This window comes from Lolium perenne, chromosome 1 (genome assembly GCF_019359855.2).
Source record: "Lolium perenne isolate Kyuss_39 chromosome 1, Kyuss_2.0, whole genome shotgun sequence".
Taxonomy (NCBI): domain Eukaryota; kingdom Viridiplantae; phylum Streptophyta; class Magnoliopsida; order Poales; family Poaceae; genus Lolium; species Lolium perenne.
Genome location: NC_067244.2, coordinates 234,680,225 through 234,702,533, shown reverse-complemented (window position 1 = coordinate 234,702,533; position 22,309 = coordinate 234,680,225). Strand labels below are relative to the sequence as shown.

Below are 22,309 nucleotides of genomic sequence, written 5' to 3'. Positions count from 1 at the left end.
GATCCCTCAGCATCACGGAGACTCGAATCTCCTTTAACCAGTCCACCAATCCGGCCTTCATGATATTCCTTCTTCTGACTTCACCATGGACCAAAAAGTCACCTGATGTCAACACAGAATAGAGCTTCGCGCCGCTCCCTCCAGAACCAAATGGTCGGAATAAAAGCATGGATGCGCGTGACCGAATACCACCCGATCCAGCAAACTGCAGGCAAAAGATGCACTGTTCCATTCGCCAGCGGAGCTTTCTGGAACTCATCTCTCCAGCCAGATCAAAGCAAACTGACCTCCGGAAGATCTTCATCCTTGCATGCGAGAAACCCGAGGACTGCCACCAAAAATAAAGCAAGATCAGCCCCCACCCCGCCAATCCCTCCTGCCGGATCACCAAGGAAGAGGACATCGACGCGGATCGTGCGTACCGCCGCCAAACCGTTACCAGGGGCGGAGGCCGCCACCGCTCCACCGAATCGTCCATGGCTACCGACGGAGAGCGTCAGGCCCCGGCCAAGTAGCCGTGCCGCCCGGCTTCCTCCACCAGCGCTACATCACCTCCCATGGAACGTCGCCGCGGAAACCCTCTTCTCCCCTCGTCGATTCGACGGAGGGGGTGGCGCCACCACCGCTAGAGCCAGGCCGGGACCGGGGCCATGGCCGGGCCAAGGCATGGGGGCCAGGGCCGAGCGCCGGGGTCGGGGCTACGGCCGGCAGCGACTGAGGGCGACGGATGGCTGTGGGGCGCGGGGGGGGGGGGGGGGGGGGGAGGGGGAGCCTCCGCCGCTGCCCGGGAGGGGGCGGGAGAGGGAGGCGGCGGGTTAGGGTTGACACCACATCATTGCAAGATTGAGAATAACATGAAGCACTCAGTCTCAAACACAAACGTGTTACCTGATAAGAAAAAACGAATATGCATAGGGCTTTAACTTAATTTTCGTCCAAACACAGATGATATTAAAAACATCAAAATCAGTTGCACGATGTTCCTTACAATGATTTGTATAGACTGTAATTTTTCCTATAAAAATATGGAAACATCTTAGAGGTTCAAGGATACTTTACACCTATTTTGGATCTGGAGCACCATAGTCGGCACAACATCTGTTTGCTGGTTGGCTTAAAAGGCGATCAAATCCCTCCGTAGTAGCAATTGACCCTAACAGTAATAATGGAAGTGAATTGGCAAACAGCGGATGTATACGAGCAACGTCAACTAATTATTTATATAGTGCATAAGGGGATTTAGCTTCATTTGTGCAGAGATAGGCTAAGTTGTTTAAGGGGAGTGACAGGACCACATCATGTTCAACATGGTGCTTGAAACTAATAGACGTTAGTAATAAAATTAAAGGAAATATTATTCAGGATTTGTAGCTCGTATTTATTTATTAGATCAAACGGATGTGTTCCTATGGGTGGTTATCTAAACCATCAACGTAAAAAAGGCTGCATTTCCATAAAAAGTGCAAAGCCGAAAAATACAATGCAGGTAAAGCCTGAAAACTTCACAGTTCTGAATTTAATAACTAATTGGGATTGCAATTCCAGGTGAAAACCATAAACGGGGTTTTTTCCCACATTCTACCGCAACAGAACAAAAAAATACCTACATTTATGGTCTGCAATAAGGTGATTGTAAAGGAACAACATAGCACAAGGAAAACCTGGTTGATTATTGGCTCGATCGCTAGTTCCCATATTGGCACCTAGTTGATTGGCTTGGTCGCTGGTGCCCATCTATGGCCTATGTGCCTGACGGCATGTGGTCTGCCCGCAACTCCTGTTGGAATCAAGCGCGAGGCTGCCGGAGCCACATCTACATACCGAGCAGAGCAGCAGCACTGCGGCAGGGATCGAGGCCGCCGGACCAGAGGGTGCGGGGCGTGGGTGGCGACCGGCGCTAGAGCCCAGAGGACGTGGTGCGGCGACCGGAGAGGCGAGTTGGAGCAACAAAGGGCGGAGGGTCGTCCGTCAGATCTCCAGAGGCCGGAGGCGCGCCCTGGGGCTGGTCGGGTGGGCTGAAGCCGGCGAGGAGGCGAGGGAGGAGCGACCTGGGACAGGAGGGATTGAGGAGAGGGAGGCCGGAGAACGACCACCACTAGACCAGAGAAAATCGAACTCTGCCCAGAAAAATATGCTCCAATGCTACAGGATTACATGTTTACAATAATAATGTAAATCAGCCATTCAAATTCTAGCATGCATCTACACTGGTCCCCGAAATATATACAACGACAGAGATTATTACAGTAGTACTACTCCAACAAGAAGGAGAAGAAGGGGAAGATACACAGATCTGTGGAATTCATACATCTTTCACCATGACGTGCTTCTGACGCTCCCCTAGCTGGCTCATCATCTCTGCCTTCAATGATTCGTCAAGATAACAACCCAGCCTAATTTCCTTGAGGCTTGTGAGAACTGATAGCCCAAAGATTTTCTTCAGCACGGGGCAACTATCAACTTGTAGCAGCTCGAGCCTAGGCATTGCGTGTTCTTCAAACAGCACCGATTCAAGGTTCGGTAAGCGATAAAGCTCCAGCACCAGGAGACTCAGGAAAGCGGAGTTTTGGAAATGGAGTTGTTTCCCCATGAATGAAAACTCCTTCAGGCGTAGAACTGCAAGATTTGGTAGCACCCCAAGGGCCTGTATGGCATCATCTTGCTCCAAAAAGCTATTCTCAAGCAGCAAATTGCAGAGATTCTGAAGCTGATGGATCCAATCTGTTACCCTCACCAGCTTGCCGTACAGCTTGAGGCTCTCTAGCCAGCTTGGTGGCGACAAACCCTCACCCAGAACACCATCTAACTCTTCCCGCCTGTTGCCTCTCACTGAAAGAGATCGAAGATGATGGTGACCACCAATGGCAGACCAAAACTCCATGCTGTTTTTGCTGCTGATACCAGCCACTCCAAGCTTACGCAATTCAGTAAGCTCTCTGAGCTCTTTTACAGTGGCATTCTCCTCAACATAGGCTCCACCTAATTTGTGCAGGGCCCTCAGCTGACCTATTCCTCTAGGAACTTTAGCACCATACTTGCTGTCAATAAGCTCAAAGCGGAACAGATTGAGTGCATCACGCCTGTTCAAACCACCAGCTAAAACTTGTGGTCTCAATAAAAGAGGACATATAGACATCCAAAGGCAACATGAGTCCCACTTCCTTGGGAAAATATCATGAACGTACCCACAGTACTCAAGTTCTATGTCATCCTCTCCCTTGACATTGTTGCTGCCTCCCAAATAATCTGGTGCACGAAGGTTCTGTAGCTTGCTAAGATTGGTAATTGCTGTTGGCAAGTCAAATATACGTGTACCTCTAACATCCAGTGTTTGGAGGTGCAACAAATTTCCCAAAGAATTTGGCAAACGGAAAATATTCCAACATCCACGTAGAGAAAGAAATTTGAGGTGATGGAGTTTTCCGACACGATCAAGATGATGGTCTCTCAACCCTAGTGTATCTTCCAAATCGAGCACTCGGACGAACCTCATATTCCCGGAGATGAAAAAGGGTCTCCACTCTCCAAACACGGTCAATGACCGTACCTGAGACAAGTCCAGCACACTCGGCAATGCATCAACATCCCTTTTCCAGTTGCTGCCTATGACAAGATGACGTATTGGACCTTGTGTACTGACCAAAGAACATCCATCCTCTAGGGTGAAGACAAGGTTTTCCACTCTCGCTTTTGAGATGCATAATTCCCGGATGATATCATGAAGTTGGCAAGAATCAATTTTGCCACTGCGATTATTTACATCTTCCACTGGCAGGGTCATACTTCTATCCAAAAGCTCTTCAAAGTACCTACGACCGAGTTGCTCTGCAGTAATGTCATCCATATCCCGTGAGTAACCCTCTGCCATCCACCGCCTCACTAGGCGATCCAACCTAATTTTTTGATCTTCTTGAAATATCGCCAGGTATAAGAAAGGAGACTTGAGATAATATGGCAAACCATCATAGCTCATCATAAGAACAGCCTTTATTGTCCTAAGTTCAGGATTTATCTGTAGTGCAGCATTAACACGATCATTCATCCTCCTCCATTCAATAACAGTTTTTGGCTTAGTGGCTAGAAATCCACCTATCGTCGATATTGCAAGGGGAAGTCCATCACACTTCTTTAGCATAATACTTGCTTGATCCATCATAGCCGGGACACAATCAAATTTGTGAGTGTTGTCCTTGAATACCTACAACGAATGTAGTTTTACATAGTTAAGTATTCAGATTATATACTAGTAGTTACTAAATTAAGACTATCAAATACTAGACTTGTTTTTGCTACCTTCAGCCTGTGGCTTCTGGAAGAAAAACTAGGATAAAGTTGTTGCAAAAATTACAACTGAAGCTCATATGAAGGCCAAACTTCAAAATGTTGTCAAAAAATCACCCAACCACTACCTACACATAATTTTTTATGATTCTTTTTGTACGTAAACTAGCATAGTGGCACTCACAAATGTGTGGGAAATGCCTTTAATTTTTAATTAATGAGTTCCATTAATATTTCATGATTTGTAATCATGTACATTCACATAATGTCATAATGTGGTAAGAAATGTTATAGATTTACAACCACCAAACATAATAAAATATCACATGTGCAGGCTAACATTATGATCATCTTTTCTTTGTATCCAATTTATTGTTGTGCTATTTCGAAAATATCACACTAATAATCGTATGTTTCATTTGTAAAGTAAGCTCACTAGCTTAGCTCGAAAAATTATCACTTGGAGTAGTGTTTATTCAATGTTATTAAATGTGTCATTCAATTCTTTCCAATTCTTTCCAAATTGTTAGATGAAAAGTAGCTTTTCGTTTCAAACTAGGTGTAATATTAAATAATCATGAGATTCTAATCCAAGTGATCATTTTTTTCACTCCCATATACACTTATCAGTTACCACTGACCTGAAAAAAGCTGGACGGTGGAACCGCCCCCGTGTGCCTCTCCTCTAGCGACACAGGGGGAAACCCGAGCGCCCTCGCCGCTGGCCTCTCTCCGGATCCTCTCTGCCGCCGGCCTTTGCTGCGGTGGAGGCGTGCCCTATTTCTAAAGGGGGCAGGGATCCATCGATCGCAGCGCGCGATGGAGCACGGACGTCGGGGCAGCGGCCCAGGCTCCTGGTGGTGGCGCTCGTCGGTGTAGTCGTTTGAACGGCGCGCACAGTGCTAGCAACGGTGGTGGAGACGTGGAGTCGGTATGAGTGCCCGAAAATGAGGGGTGTGGAGTGCGGAGGGCGGAGGGTAGAGGGCGGCTCTGTGTTGCTTGCGCATTATCTGGTCCGGGCAGGCTAGGTGGGCGTGGGTGGTGCTCGTCAACCTTCCTGGGGTATGGCTGCGGCCCGGAACCATGGTAGTTGTTGGTCTCGGGAAGTGATCCCTTGTTCCTTGCTGGCATGGTGCTCGACGGGCTCGGCGCTCATGTTGCGATCGGTCGGCCATTGTGGATGTGGTGCGTCGTGCCGGAGTTTGGCCGCCAGTGGTCTCCGCGAGGTGCGGCCGACACTGCAGAACATGTTGGTGCTTCTTCGTCACGGGAAGGTTCGATGGAGATGGCTGAGAGCATGCTGGGAGCTTGGGTGAAACACCCTAGTGCTGTGTCTAGCGATCACGGCGTTGACCTTCCCGGGTATCGCTGCATTGCTGCCGCACCCCTTCCGCACAGATCTGGTACAGCTCTGGGGGTCCTTGATCTTGTATGATCTGACCATGGTGGCACATTTGTGTCGCATTCCGTCTTGGGGGCGTCGTCTTTGGAGCTGAACATCGTCAAGCGGGACCAGTGGAAAGGTAAGGAAGCTACGTTGCGGCTTCTATCACAACGATGGTGGGGACAAGTGATGCCGAAGAGTTGGTTCTTCTTCATCATGTATGTGGGTTTTCATAAGCTTGTTTGTTGCTGTGAAGTCGAAGCTGCGGTGGCGGAGTCCTAGTGGCATACGATGACTGGCGACAGGTGGTCAATAGGTGATCTTATGCGGCGCCAACCAGCTTGAGTCTCCTTCTTGTTTTTCGTCAGAGTCAGAGCTGCGTTGTCTTTACGCAGGAGGCTCAGATTTCATGAGGATCTTGGTTCGACCACTTATATCGCGAAGTTTGGGTCGTTTATGCAGAGTTTTGGTTTTGCAATGTTGTCGCTCGGCGGTTTTCTGATGGTTTTTGCCGGTTTTCAATTAATTAATTGGGCTCTCTTTTGCTTCATTAATGGTTGAGGGAAATCATTTGTGCCCATTTCAACAAAAGTCCTATTGATCAACGGTCAAACTTATAGGTAATTTCTCCTTGTAACAAAGATGTTTTAAGGATAGAGATATTTAATAGTATATCATTCTCCCATGAACACACACATGCCTAGTTACCGAATTGTTAGACTCTAAATGGTAGAGCACGTGGTTTGCCTATGTCTTTAACCAACACTAGTTACCCCTCAACTTTTTCTAGATAGAGATTTATCTATAACTAAAATATATCTATATATATCTTTGTATCTAGATAAAATTGAGCAGTTTTTCTTAAAAACGGAGGGAGTACAATCAATTCCAAGTTGGTACTTGGCCAGTTCGCCTAAAGTTCGCCACGTCGACAGCAAGTACAAATCGAAGAAAAGTCTATTATAGGACTTATTTTTGAGACATGTTCTATGGCTAACAAGTTTTTCTTTTCGCTTTGAGAAAATTACAGAGCACCCAATGAACAATCTGGGCCACTGTTGCCTCATTTTATAAGCTAGCATGTGATCTCGGAGTCATATGATTTATCTTCTGTGGTTAATTATGAAATATCCAAATAATTTTTAGATTCAAGGCCTCAAATTTTCAGCCCTCTAACTAGAAAAGGACCATGTTCTCTATTCGGAATATTTGGTCATTTTCCTAGATGCAATGTTTATGTACAAGACCCCTAGAGTGTAAACATTAGTTTCTTCCATGACACACGTCTTTTATACGTATAAATTTTTAAATTAAGAAAAATTTAAAGCACATTTAATATCACTATGTTCCAAAATATAAGACATTTCGACAAACTAAAATAGTTGACAAAAACGGTCTATATTATGGAACGGAGGTAGTACAATATTATGTGAAGCAAAACTAATGTTTACTTACTGTAGTAGGATGTAAGAATTAATTACTTCCACGACACATGTCTTTTAAACTTATTAATCTTGAATTGAGATAAATTTAAAGCATATTTCAACAATATCATGTGAAGCAAAAGTCATATGAAAACTAACAAAGGATACAGGTAACAGAAGTACCTTCTTTGTAAAGAGATCAAGTGCAGCATCGTCTTGAAGACCTTGAAGACCGTACATGTTCTCGTGTACCCTTGAACAATATTTGGCAATGTTTCTTTCTCTCGTGGTGATTATGATCCTTCCAGCATCATCCAAAAACTCTTTTAACAAATCCCATTCATAATTGGATGATATATCGTCAAGTACAACAAGATAATTTTGTGTTTTCAGTAGCCGAGCTAATTCCACCTTCAACTCTTGAATTTTCATCAGTGCTACCCCTTTAGTTGATATTGCTCCAGAAATATCTTCTTGAATACTTTTCTGAAGCTGCAAAGCCAAATCTCTAAGGAGTACTTCAGGGCTAAAAGGACGCAATGCGGTGACCCATGCATGCTTCCAGACAGCAAGCTCTTGGCTTCCGTAGACGCTTCGGACAAGAGAGGTTTTTCCCAGACCACTCATTCCCCAAACTGAGATCACCTTACAGCTTTGTTTGTTGTCTGGTTGACCAATTAATTTGATGACAGTAGATTTCTCTTTCTCTCGCCCGGTGAGAACTCCGTCAACCAGTGCCAGTGTCCTGCTGCGATTAAACTTCTTTGAAGCAGTTGAAATATTTTCACCTGCAGTATTTGGTTCTTCATCTTCCTGTTGTATATTACTGGTGGGCATTGATGCATGCACATCCTGAACAAAGAGGGTATCCGTGAGAACTTTTGTAATTATACTCTACACAATAGGAAAAGGTCCACCTTTCGACCCTGAATTGTTGCAAAAGGTCACATTTGAACCACTTATTTTTAGTTAAACTATCCAGTCAGTTTACTTTAACCCCTTGGCTCTATCCCAAGCGTCTTGATCTTACTTAGAAAACTTGGGCGTCGCTTTTGCATTTCAGGTCAGAACTTTACATAAACAGAGTAGATAAAAGGAGTATGTTGCCATAGCAGTTGTGATTTTTTTATTTTCTTTGTAAGACACTGTTAAGTTTTCAATAAAAGCTGGGCATTGGGCCTGTGGGTCTTGTTTAAAAAAAAAGATTTAGGGAAATTGAAATTTAGCATATATTAAGTATTCCAAAGTTTCAAACTGTACATCAGAATAAAAGATACCGGTTTTAGAGTTCAAGGTTGAAGATTAAACTTTTGCATTAGTGGAGGTTCAAAAGTGGACCTTTTTATTTAAATGTTATGGACTTTCATGGGCATGATTTTAACTATGTCCACCAAGCTACCTATTTTAGATATTTCTCAAACAATCTTTCAAAATAATTGTATAGCCCCAACTCAATTTCAACTAACGTCTATTTTTTAAAGTAGCATATGTTTTAACTGGAGGCGTGTTTTGGAAAGTTAAAATGTCTCAATTTCATATTTCATCAATTTTGAATTTTTTGTTAAATACTTCCTCTGATCCCATTAAATTATTATTTTAGATACGTGTGTTAACCTTCTAATAATTACTTTTAATATCTTCACAAAATTTTGACTGGGTACATGAAAATCATATATATGCTTTTTTGTCAAAAATTACTCTGACTTATACATTTTTTTGGATTTCATAATATGTTTTAATTAATTTAATGGCCTAAGTTATATTTTGAAGACCGTGCCAATATCCAAAATTACAACATTTTGAGGGCTAGAAGCAATGTCTCGTAGAACCAGAATTAACTATTAGTAACTTAACTAAGATTTTGTGAACACACCAAGTAAGTCCCTCAGAGATGTGAGATATAACTTCTTTTTTTTATCAATGAATTGAAACACAAAGCTTTTTGCGTTTTCGCGACAAAGAGAGTATTATTCCCTCTTGGCTGCCGTGTAAGTTATATAATTATAGAAAGCTATTGCTAATTTGATTGGTAAGAGATGTCTTCAAAGGCTGAAATTACCCCTTTCCGATTCACTTGACAACCAGAACATACATAAACCAGAAGATTACTTAGGAAAAATACAAATTTCCGTATTAGCCCTATACAATCATAAATAGCATCTTACATTTAAACAGGTAATAGTAGGTATGAGCCATTGAATAAAAAAAAAGTTCAAGTTTACTGAGTATGTCAATACGTTTGCATATCAAACTTACTAGGTAAAGTTCAGGCGCACATAGTGCATCTGTGAGCAATTAGATGTGAAATGAAAATAAGAATATATCATCGACAAAGCAGACGAAATAAATGTACAACAAAAGATATACCAGAAGAAAGATTTACCTTCTTGTGGAAAAGATAAAGAGTTTGATCACATGACAATTGCTTGAGCTCAGTCACTTGGCACGGATTGTCTGTGCACAAGCTTGCAATTTCACCATTTTGCGTCGAAACAATGATTCTACTCTGTTTTTTGTTGTTGGGAAAGTACTTTTTGACACAATGCCAATCTTCTATAGTGGATAGGTCATTTATCACAATGAGGTAACTATTGCTACACAACTTGGTATTGAATACACAGATTAAATCACTTTGATCCATCTTCTCCATCTTCCCAAAAATATTAGCCCCAACACTTGTTTCGCTTTCTTGCTTTCCAACTTCTTCATGGGAATTTTCATAGAATTGCCTCACCAAGCTCCGGAGGAATTCTTGTGGATTGAAAGGATTCATCAATCTAACCCAAGCACGAAATCCAAACTTTTTCAGTACCTCTGGATCATCATAGACCTCCTGGATGGCGGACATCTTTCCATGATCACCGCTTGTTCCCCACATGGCGATCACTCTAAGATCCTCCTCCACCATGGTAATCAGCTGCTGGAGAACGTATGATTTTTTCTGCTCCAGGGTGGCAAGGATTGCTTCATTGATGCCAAACATTTCCGTGCTAGCTGCGGTAGACCTCGAAGCAGAACTAACATTGTTGCTCTTGAAGAGGCCGTAGCGAGGGTTTTTTCTGCTCACGTCCTCCATCTTGGCTCTCAACTCATTCAGTTCTGTGGCAATGCGGTGTGGATCAGATAGGCTGCGGGGGATGAACCCCCAAAATGGCTTCTTCTCTGAGTGGAGGCCAAAATCCATGAGTTTGTCCTCCGCTTTGTAAGCTAGGTTGCGGATCTGCTTCAGGCAGGTCGTGGACATCACGTTGTTCTGGCAATTGTCCTCATCAGCCGTCACCAGGAACAATTGCATCATCTGCAGCTCCTCGGTGATAAAGTCCACGTCGCTCTGGATCCTGATCTCCTCTGCCTTGTTGGCCTCGGCGTAGCTCAGCACGCCATTCTTGGCGTAGGTCAGTACGCCATTAAACACGGCCTTGGCCATACTCAGCGCCATGACCTCCATGACTCTCCTTTCTCGCCGTGATATGGCTGCTGGCTGCTCTGTTTCTGGTAATGGTAGATGTGGGTGTAGCAGAACCAGGGAAGGTGGATTAAGGTGGGGGGTGGGGGGGGGGGGGGGGGTATATATCTTAGTACAAACCTCAAGTCAAGTTGGCCATTTTCTTCTTCATCTTCATTACAAGATTCGAGGCACCATTGCGCCGTGTACTACTCCCTACGACACTAAAAGACACTAGTAACAAGTTAATTTAGATGTTTTAAGTGTATCTTTTTTTTTGAAAGCAATGTTTTAAGTGTATCTAGACAAATTTAGATGTACATACTAGACAGTAGTAACAGAGGAAGTATAACAAAGTAATTAAGTAGCAAGTCTGATCACAGTGACGCAGCAACTGACATGAGGTCAGGAGGTTGAATTATTTATTGCCCGGGGCAGGCAAGCTCTCAAGCCTACTTGGTCGCAATCTGAACGACTGAAAAAATCTCGAATATTGGTTAAAGCATCTCCACCGACGATGCCATATCGTCTCCATACGATTATCAGGATCCAATTTTAAAAAATCACCCACTTGCACGATTCTTTAGACCCATATTTAATCTATCTTCCCTCTCTAACCCCACTCTCACCTTTCTTTTCCCCACCTACCATCCCCTCTCTCTCCTCTCCATTTAATGTTTGCACCTATGGAGCTTAACTGGTGTGGACACTCCAACTTTTTGGCGGGCATTTACTGCCGGCGACTCCAATACGTAGCCGCTATGTGTGTTGTCGGCTACTGTATGTGGTCACATGTGCAGATACTCTTAGAGCATCTCCACAAGCAACCCTCATAGCACTCCTCACGTGGTTATTGGTTTCCAAATGAAAAAATGCTCTCACCGGTGACCCCAATAGAAAATCTACTTTAGCGCGAGCCCCATGCAGGCGCCAGCAACCCCAACTAACCCGGTATCAGGGGTGTCAATCGGGGGCATCAGCAACTCTTGAACAACAAATCCACATCGGATTGCAACCTGCAGGCCCATGCGTCAGCGTCTCTATCTCCCCCGCTCTCTTTCTCTCCTGGAATCTCTATCCTCTCTTCTTTATCTCTTCCCCAACCATTGCACACCCTAGCTGAGTAACGAGGGTTAACCTCGGCAATTCCCATGAGTATGGACTTGGGTTTTAGGGAAAAGGTGTGCGCTGGTGGTTTTGTCGACTTGTCAGACAAACGAAGTATCCAACCTATATTGATTGGAGGCTAAAGTCATCAAGATTGTATTGGAACTAGGGTTTACAATGGTGTGTCACAAGATAAGGATTCTAGGTCTCCTCCCCGGTGGCTCCTCCCGGCCTTTATATAGTAGGCCAGGTCTCAGAGTCCAAAACCGTGTCGGTTACTGATTACATGTTGGTTTACCCGATATGGGCCTATACATGCTTATTCTATATAGTTCATGGGCTTTTTCTTTCCTCTTGGCTCCATGGGCCTTGTATACTCCTTCCTGGATCCATAACAGGGATATCAACATCTAGTACCCAATATGATAAACCCATTTCAGTAGCCCCCGAGACTCTACTCGAGTCGCAAACTCGGGTTGAGTCTGAAATCTTGACTTATTCCATTGTAATATGAACCCGAAGTTGTATTCGAGTAAGCAATTTTAAGTGCATTAGATATTATTTTGTCATAGGGATATTGGTGAAAGGAGTCTGGTGCATCTGACGGACCGTGAACCAATTAATTGCTCTTGGGAAAAAACACCGTGAACCTATTTCATACTCGAGTCCCCGAACTCGAATTTGGATTACTAGCATAATTCAGCTCAGGACACAAAGGTCTTATCAAGTTCTGAATTCCAGCTAAATGTTAAGGGTACCCAATGCGTTCATCATGATTTTTCATCATATCATTGTTGGAGATATGCCCAGGCAATAATAAAATAGTTATTATTTATATTTTTGCGTTTATGATAAATATTTACATCCCATTCTATAATAGTATTATCCGGAAACGGTAATACTTGTGTTTTTTGTAAATTTAATAGAGTCCATAGTAAGCCTCTTGTTAAACTAGCTTGTTGAGTAATAGATGATGATCGTAGTTTCATGATCATATCATTAAGAGAATGATGTGATGTACATACGCCCATAGTAAGCATAGCATATGATCAAGTCATTTAGTTCGTTCTGCTACAAGCTTTTAACTACATATTAACTTATTCCTTGACCATGAGATCATGTTAATCACCTACACCGGATGAATACTTTTATGACATCAAACACTACTTTGTAAATGGGTAGTTATAAAAGTGGCATTAAGTATTCAGAAAGTATAGGTTGAAGCACATGGATCAATAGTGGGATTTGTTCATCCGAATGGCGGATAGATATACTCTGGGCCCTCCCGGTTGAATTCCATCCAATTAGCTTGCAAGTATGTGACTAGATTACAAGGGATGTCATACCACGGTACGAGTAAAGAGTACTTATCGGAGACGAGGTTGAACTAGGTATAGAGATACCGACGATCAAAACCTCGGATAAGTAAAGTATCACACAACAAAGGGAATCGTTATTTTATGTGAATGGTTCATTCGATCACGAAGTTATCGTTGAATATGTGGGAGCTAATATGGATCTCCAGGTCCCACTATTAGATATTGATCGGAGAAGTGTCTCTATCATGTCCACATAGTTCGTGAATCGTAGGGTGACACACTTAAGGTTTTGATGTTGTTAAGTAGATATGAATATGCTATGGAGTTCGAATGTTGTTCGGAGTCTTGGATGGGATCCAGGACATCACGAGGAGTTCTGGAATGGTCCGGAGAATAAGATTCATATATAGGAAGTCATGTTCCAAGTTTGGAAATGATCTGGTGCATTTATGGAAGGTACTAGAAGGTTCTAGAAGCATCCGGAATAAATCACCATGGAAGGTGGAGACCCGGGTGGACTCCACCAACCCTAGCCGACCAACCAAGCGAGGGTGGAGTCCATGGTGGACTCCACCACCTTGGCCGGGCAAACCACAAGGAAGGGGAGCAATTCCACTCCTTCTAGGATTCCCTAATTATGGCAGTTTTGGAGTTGGACTTCAAATTGGTTTGGGGCAAACCCTAGGGGGTTCCACCTATATAGAGGGGGAGAGGGAGGGGGCCAGCCACCACAGCAACCGCACCACCCAAGGGCACCCAAGGCTGGCGCCCCAAGTGCCCCCTCTCCCAAACCCTAGCCTCTCCCTCCTCCATCTTCTCCTACGATGCTTACGACAAAGCGCTGCCAGAGATCTCCACCACCACCGTCACCCCGCCGTCGTGTTGGCGGGATTTTGAGGAGGATATACTTCCACTGCCCGCTGGATTGGGGAGAAGGACGTCTTCATCAACCCACCGTATGTGTGACCGAGTGCAAAGGTACTGCCCGACTGTAACACTGTCAAGCGCTTTTGCAAGCAGCAAGTGGTCGACTATATCAACCACAAGATCTATCTCGTTAACGCTTAGCGATCTTCAAGGGTACGTTGATCTTCACCTCGTTGCTACCAACTACTAGATTAGATCTTGGCTTGTTATTCGTTCTTGTGGTAGGATTTTTTTGTTTCTATGCTACAAATCCCTACAGTGGTATCAGAGCCGTGTCTATGCATAGTTGGTTGTACGAGTAGAATACAATGGTTTTGAGGGAGTTGATGCTTTTTTATCGCCTCTTGTGTACTTTGAATCTTGCGGCATGGTGGGATGAAGCGGCTCGGGCTAACTTTACATGACCGCGTTCATGAGATTTTCTCCACGCTTGACGTGCAACTTGTATTGCACAAGTGGCTTTGCAGGTGTCTGTCTCTCTCAAGATAGTTAAGATTCAAATTACACTAGTGGCTTGACAACAATTGTATCAACGTTGTGGTTCTTGTTTGTAGGTAGATTGGATCTTATTCGAAACCCCAAGCCACGTAAAATATGCAAACAAAATTAGAGGCGTCTAACTTGTTTTTGCAGGGGTTGGTGATGTGAAATGGCCATGATGTGATTATGATTATACTTGATGTATGAGATGATCCTTATTATAAAGTGGCAACTGGCAGGAGCCTTATGGTTGTCTTTAAATTTCGTTTCGACGCATCATATTGTAAATTTGTAATAGTTGTTACAAGAGGTGGACAACCATGAAGACGGCGCCATTGACCTTGACGCCTCACCGACGATGATGGAGATCATGCCAGCAGATGATGGCGATCATGACCGTGCTTTGAAGATAAAGATCAAAGGTGCAAGATAAAAGGCCATATCATATCACATTATAAACTGCATGTGATGTTAATCCTTTTATGCATCTTATATTGCTTAGTGCACGACGGTAGCATTATAAGATGATCCCTCTCACTAAAAACTCAAGATTAAAAGTGTTAATCCTTAGTTAGCACCGTTGCTAAGACTCGTTGTTTTGAAGCATCTCCTGATGATCGGGTGTGATAGCTTCAACGTGTGCATACAACGGGTGCAAGCCATATTTGTACATGCTGAAAACTAAGGTTGACTTGACGAGCTTAGCATGTACAGACATGACCTCGATACACAGAATACCGAAAGGTAGAGCATGAGTCATGGTTCTCGAAGCATTTCTGAAGCTCTGACTCAATACTCCATAGTTCAGTGTGCCATGCTCTATGGATTAGAGTCAGAGCTTCAGAAATGCTTTGAGAACCACGACCCTCATGATATAATCAGCGAGCTCAAAATGATATTTGAAACTCATGCAGCCGTGGAAAGCTATGAAGCCTTTGAATAGTTCTTTAACTGTAAAATGGAAGAGGGATGCTCCGTTAGCGAGCATGTGCTCAAAATGTCTGGGCATGCAAAGAAACTCCAAGATTTGGGATTAACGATTCCTAATGCTTTGGGGATTTATCGCGTCCTCCAATCACTGCCACCTAGTTATAAGAACTTTGTGATGAGCTACAATATGCATTGCATGAACAAGACGTTACCTGAACTCTTCTCAATGCTGAAAACTGCTGAAGTGGAGATTAAGAAAGAGCATCAAGTGTTGATGGTCAATAAGGCCACTAGTTTCAATAAACGGGGCAAGCCTAAGGAAAAGGTTAAATTCAAGAAGGGCAGCAAGAAAGCTGTTGCACCTCCTAAGAAACCCAAGGTTGGCCCTAAGGCTAATACTGAGTGCTATTACTTCAAGGGAGAAGGACACTGGAAGCGGAACTACACTAAGTACTTGGAAGATCTGAAGAACAACATCAATAAGAAAGATATATCTTATATACATGTTATTGATGTGTATCTTACTAGTAATCGTAGTAATGTCTGGGTATTTGATACTGGTTCGGTTGCTCATATTTGTAACTCGAAATAGGAACTACGGAATAAATAAAGACTAGCGAAGGATGAGGTGATGATGCGCGTTGGAAATGGATCCAATGTCGATGTGATCGCAGTCGGCATGCTCCCCCTTCATCTACCGTTGGGATTAGTTTTAAATCTGAATAATTGTTATTTGGTGACTGCGTTAAGCATGAACATTATATTTGGATCTTGTTCATTGCAAGACGGTTATTCATTCAAGACTGGGAATAAAGATTGTTCTATTTTTATGAATAATATCTTTTATGGTCATGCACCTGAGATGAATGGTTTATTCTTGTTAAAATTAAATAGTAGTAATACACATGTTTATAACATTAATGCTAAACGATTAAAAACTGATGATAATTCTACATACATGTGGCACTATCGTCTTGGTCATATTGGCGTGAAGCGCATGAAGAAACTCCATACCGATGGACTACTTGAATCACTTGATTTTGAATTGCTTGATAGATGCGAAGTATGTATGATGGAAAAAATGAGTAAGACTCCATTCTCTGGTATTATGGAGCGAGCTAGAGACTTACTGGAAATCATACATACAGATGTGTATGGACCAATGAGTGTAGCATCGCGCGGTGATTATCGTTATGTTCTTACTTTCATGATTTGAGTATATATGGGTATATCTACTTAATGAAACATAAATCCGAAACTTTTGAGAAGTTTAAGGAATTTTAAAGTGAAGTAGAAAATCAACGTAACAAGAAGATTAAGTTTCTGCGATCTGATCATGGAGGTGAATACCTGAGTTATGAGTTTGGCATGCATTTAAAGAAATGCGGAATACTTTCACAATTGACACTGACGGAAACACCACAGCGCAATGGTGTGTCCGAATGTCGTAATCGAACTCTCTTAGATATGGTTCGGTCTATGATGTCTCTTACATATTTACCATTATATTTTTGGAGTTATGCATTAGAGACAGCCACATTCACTTTAAATAGGGCACCATGTAAATCCGTTGAAACGACACCGTATGAATTATGGTTTGGGAAGAAATCTAAGTTGTTGTTCCTTAAAGTTTGGGGTTGTGAAGCTTATGTAAAGAAGTTACAACCTGACAAGCTCGAACGCAACACGGAGAAATGCGTCTTCATAGGATACCCTAAAGAAACAATTGGGTATACCTTCTATAACAGATCCAAAGGTAAAATCGTTGTTGCCAAGGACGGATCCTTTCTTGAAAAAGAGTTTCTCTTGAAAGAAGTGACTGGAAGACAAGTAGAACTCGATGAGGTTATTGAACCTTCTCTTTAACTTGAGAGTAGCGCACCATCGGAAGATGTTCTTGTGCCGCCTTCACCAATAAGAGAGGAAGCTAATGATAATGATCATGAAACTTCAAACGAAGTTACTACGGAACCCCGCAGGTTAACAAGGGTTCGTGCCACTCCTGATTGGTATGATCCCGTGTTGAGTGTCATGTTGGTAGACAACAATGACGACCCTGAGACATATGAATAAGAAATGATGAGCCCAGGTTACAACAAATGGCAAGAAGCCATGAAATCCGAAATGGGATCCATGTATGAAAACCAAGTATGGACTTTGGTGGACTTACCCGATGGCCGCAAGGCTATTGAGAATAAATGGATTTTTGAAAGGAAAACAGACGGTGACTTGTCGCGAAAGGATTCCAACAAATTCAAGGAGTTGACTATGGTGAGACTTTCTCACCAGTAGCGAAGCTTAAGTCTGTGAGGATTATGTTAGCAATCGCTGCAGTTTTCGATTATGAAATCTCACAGATGGATGTCAAAACAGCGTTCCTTAATGGTGACATTGAGGAAGAGTTGTACATGGTACAACCCAAGGGTATTTATGATCCTAAAAATGCTGACAAGGCATGCAAACTTCAACGTTCCATTTATGGACTGAAGCAAGCATCACGGAGTTGGAATCGACACTTTGATAAGGTGATCAAAGATTTTGGATTTATACAACTTTTGGAGAAGATTGTATTTACAAGAAAGTGAGTGGGAGCTCTGTAGAATTCCTAATACTATATGTGGATGACATATTATTGATTGGAAATGATATAGAACTTCTTGGGAGTGTAAAAGGTTATTTGAATAAGTGTTTTTCAATGAAGGACCTTGGAGAAGCAACATATATTTTAGGCATCAAGATTTATAGAGATAGATCAAGACGCTTAATAGGGCTTTCACAGAGTACATACCTGGATAAGATTCTAAAGAAGTTTAGAATAGATGAAAGCAAGAAAGATTTCTTGCCCATGTTACCAGGTAAGACCTTGAGTAAACTCAAAGTTCAGCTACGACAGAAGAAAGAGAAAAGATGAACAAAATCTCCCCTATTCCTTGGCCATAGGCTCTATCGTGTATGCCATGGTGTGTACAAGACCGGGTATCGCACATGCTATTAGTTTGACCAGTAGATATCAAAGTGATCCAGGAATGGAACACTGGACATCGATCAAGAATATCCTGAAGTACTTGAAAAGGACTAAGGATATGTTTCTTTGTTATGGAGGTGACCAAGAGCTTGATGTAACCAGTTACACCGATGCTAGTTGGAACATAGATCCACATGACTCTAAGTCACAATCTGGATACATTTTTATTTTGAATGGTGCAGCAGTAAGCTGGAGGAGTGCTAAGCAAAGAGTTGTGATGAAATCTTCAACTGAATTAGAATACATAGCTGCTTCGGAGGCTTCATCAGAAGCAATATGAATGAAGTGTTTCATTACTGAGCTTTGTGTGGTTCCTAGTGCGTTGGACCCGATTACCATCTATTGTGACAACATGGGTGCCATAGCCAATGCATAACAGCCAAGTTCACACAAGAAGCTGAAGCATATCAAACTACGTTTTCATTTTATTCATGAGTAAGTCGAAGACGGTGACATAAAGATTTGCAAAGTACACACTGATCTGAATGTGGAAGATCCTTTGACTAAACCTTTCCCTAGAGCGAAACATGACCAACACCAGAACGCCATGGGTGTTAGGTACATTACCATGTAATCTATATTATTTACTCTAGTGCAAGTGGGAGACTATTAGAGATATGCCTGATGACCCACAAGTATAAGGGGTGTATCGTAGTATTTTCGATAAGTAAGAATGTCGATCCCAACGAGGAGCAGAAGGTGTTGACAAGCAGTTTCGATGAAGGATTCACTGTAAATGCTCACAGACAAGTATTCAGGGGTTTTTGATGTAGCAGTTGAATAAAGTACGAGTAAGTAAAGTGTGAGAGAATTAATTGCAGCGAGTGGCCCAATCCTTTTTAGCACAAAGGAAAAGCCGGTTTGTTTACTTATAATGACCAAACGTTCTTGAGGACACACAGGAATTTAGTCTAGTGCTTTCGCTTCATATAGCTAATTAATCTTCATTGTTTTGATAAGTGTTGTGTGGGTGAACCTATGCTAATGCACCGCCCTTCCTAGGACTAATACATACTTGTGATTATACCCCTTGCAAGCATCCGCAACTACAAGAAAGTAATTAAGATAAATCTAACCACAGCCTTAAACTCTGAGATCCTGCTATCCCTCCTGCATCGATATACCAACGGGGGTTCAGGTTTCTGTCACTCCGGCAACCCCGCAATTGGCAAACGAATACAAGATGTATTCCCCTAGGCCCATAAAGTTGAAGTATCATGTAGTCGACGTTCACATGACACCACTAGAAGAATAACACCACAACTTAAATATCATAACATTGAATATTACTCAACCATAATTCACTACTAACATTTAGACTTCACCCATGTCCTCAAGAACTAAACGAACTACTCACGAGACATCATATGGAAAACGATCAGAGGTGATATGATGATGAATAACAATCTGAATATAAACCTTGGTTCAATGGTTTCACTCAATAGCATCAATAACAAGTAGAAATCAATACCGGGAGAGTTTCCCCTATCAAACAATCAAGATCCAACCCAAATTGTTACAGCGGTGACGATGTGCAGCGGTGGAGACGGTGGTGATGATGATGGAGGTGATGATGATGGTGATGGAGATGATGTCCAGCTCGATGTCGGTGACGATGGCGTCGATTTCCCCCTCCGGGAGGGAATTTCCCCGGCAGATTTCAGCCTGCCGGAGAGCTCTTTTCTCTCTGGTGTTTTTCGCCCCGCAGAGGCGGCTGTGACTCTTCGCGACTATCCTCTGGAGCTTAGGTTTTCGGGACGAAGATGTACGCGAAGGAGAGGAGGCCAAAGGGGGCTGTGGGCCCCCTCCTCACATGGCGGCGCGGCCAGGCCTTGGCCCGCGCCGGCCTATGAGGTGGGCCCATGGAGGCCCTCCTCGGCTCCCCCTTTTGGCTCCCTTCGTCTTCTGGAAAAATAGGATTTTTCATATAATTTCTGTCAATTGTTGATCTTTCGAAATATTGCCTATGATGACGCTTTTTCCACCAGAATCCTGGCTCCGGTGCGCGATCCTCCAATAATCATGAAACATGCAAAATAGATGAAATAACATAAGTATCATCTCCAAATATGAAATATATCAATGAATAACAGCAAATTATGATATAAAATAGTGATGCAAAATGGACGTATCAACCCCCCCAAGCTTAGACTTTGCTTGTCCCCAAGCGAAACTGAACTCGGTAAACAGGACCACATGTTTATGGAGTGAAGAGTCGATAAATAAAATGCGGACAAGAAGCATCATATCAATTCACACAAGACATTCTAGTAAACAACTTCCTCATATAATTCAACTTGAAACAAGTAAAAGGTAATCACAAATAAAGGTGCATAAGAAATCATAATTGGTGATGGCAAACTTCGTTCTTGGTCAGAGAACAATTAACATATTATGCTAAAGCTTATATGGCACAACTTGCATACTCAGTCATAATAATCTCCTCATAATCATTGATAACCTTCAAAGCTATATTCATTCAGATAAAACTTGTACTAAACAAGGAAGAATAAGAGACATGATGAAGTAAATCACAATATAAATGGTTTGATCACAACAACTCAAATGCTTGTTTAAGATGGAGGGAAATAGGTTTACTGACTCAACATAAAGTAAAAGACAGGCCCTTCGTAGAGGGAAGCAGGGATTAAATCATGTGCTAGAGCTTTTCAGTTTTTAAATCATATAAAGAATAAAAGTAACATTTTGAGAGGTGTTTGTTGTTGTCAACGAATGGTAGCGGGTACTCTAACCCCCTTGCCAGACAAACTCTCGAAGAGCGGCTCCCATAAAGTTTTATTTTTGGTTGACACTCCTTCCAACCTTTGCTTTCACAAACCATGGCTAACCGAATCCTCGGGTGCCTGCCAACAATCTCATACCATGAAGGAGTGCCTTTTTATTTTAGTTTTATTTAGATAACACTCCTCCCCACCTTTGCTTTCTCAAGCCATGGCTAACCGAATCTTCGGGTGCCTTCCAACAATCACATACCATGGAGGAGTGTATATTTGTAAAATTATGTAAGTTAATTAATTTGGGACTGGGAACCCCATTGCCAGCTCTTTTTGCAAAGTTATTGGATAAGTGGATGAAGCCACTAGTCCATTGGTGAAAGTTGCCCAACAAGAATGAAAGATAAAACACCACATACTTCCTCATGAGCTATAAAACATTGACACAAATAAGAGATAGTAAATTTTGAATTGTTTAAAGGTAGCACACGAAGTATTTACTTGGAATGGCAGGAAATACCATGTAGTAGGTAGTTATGGTGGACACATATGGCACAGGTTTGGGTTCAAGTTTGGATGTACGAGAAGCATTCCCTCTCAGTACAGGTCTTTGGCTAGCAAGGTTAATTAGCAAGCATAAGAGTTGAGGGAAACAAACAAATATACATGTGATAGAAACAATCATGCATCTTCCTTGTAAGCACAAACAATTTTAACTTCAGAATAATAAGCTATGAGCTAACAAGAAAGGAAGACAATGAAACAACTACATGTACTTCTCTTTTCTACTTAAACCTCAAAGTGTTGTTGCTATTGACCAATGCTAAGTTTGCCAAAACCAAATAGATTACTCAATGCTCCCACAGTGATACCAATACTAATAACAAGATCAATCATATAATAGAGATTGCAAACTAAAATAAGATGTGCAATATGTAAATGATAAGACTTCTCATTAATATTCCATAACAATAACTCACACCAAGGGATACATAGACAACCAACTAAAAGAGAGATACTTCCACACTGCAATCCATCTTATATGATAACTTCCCTACTCATGATATGACACTACTTGATAGTAAAAAGTAAAAGATAGTGATGATGTGATACCGCGGCACTCCCCCAAGCTTGGAACAAACCAAGGGGATGCCAATACCGATGATGAATTACTCCTTCGGCAGTGGTGGTGATGAATTCCCATCATCAGACTTCCAAGGAAGAGGCTCTCCATCAACAAACGACATCTTGG

General features: G+C 42.4%; 1 protein-coding gene across 1 annotated transcript; it reads right to left on the bottom strand.

Annotated features, from left to right (window-relative positions):
* Positions 1 to 2,183: 2,183 nt before the first annotated feature.
* LOC127337691 (probable disease resistance protein At1g59620) lies at positions 2,184 to 10,537 on the bottom strand. Its single transcript, XM_051364257.2, has 3 exons — positions 9,473 to 10,537; positions 7,273 to 7,941; positions 2,184 to 4,198 (listed from the first exon to the last, which is right to left on the bottom strand). Exons 1-3 carry the CDS (start codon positions 10,535 to 10,537, stop codon positions 2,303 to 2,305), a joined length of 3,630 nt encoding a protein of 1,209 aa, XP_051220217.1. The 3' UTR covers positions 2,184 to 2,302.
* Between the last annotated feature and the right edge of the window lie 11,772 nt (positions 10,538 to 22,309).

What these genes read in the sequence shown, in the direction of transcription:
- LOC127337691 (XM_051364257.2), bottom strand. Translation starts at nt 10,537, where the DNA reads ATGGAGGTCATGGCGCTGAGTATGGCCAAGGCCGTGTTTAATGGCGTA. An exon ending in TTTATCTTTTCCACAAGAAG is followed by an intron (nt 7,942 to 9,472) that starts GTAAATCTTTCT and finishes CTCTTTGTTCAG; the next exon opens with GATGTGCATGCATCAATGCC. An exon ending in TTGATCTCTTTACAAAGAAG is followed by an intron (nt 4,199 to 7,272) that starts GTACTTCTGTTA and finishes CATTCGTTGTAG; the next exon opens with GTATTCAAGGACAACACTCA.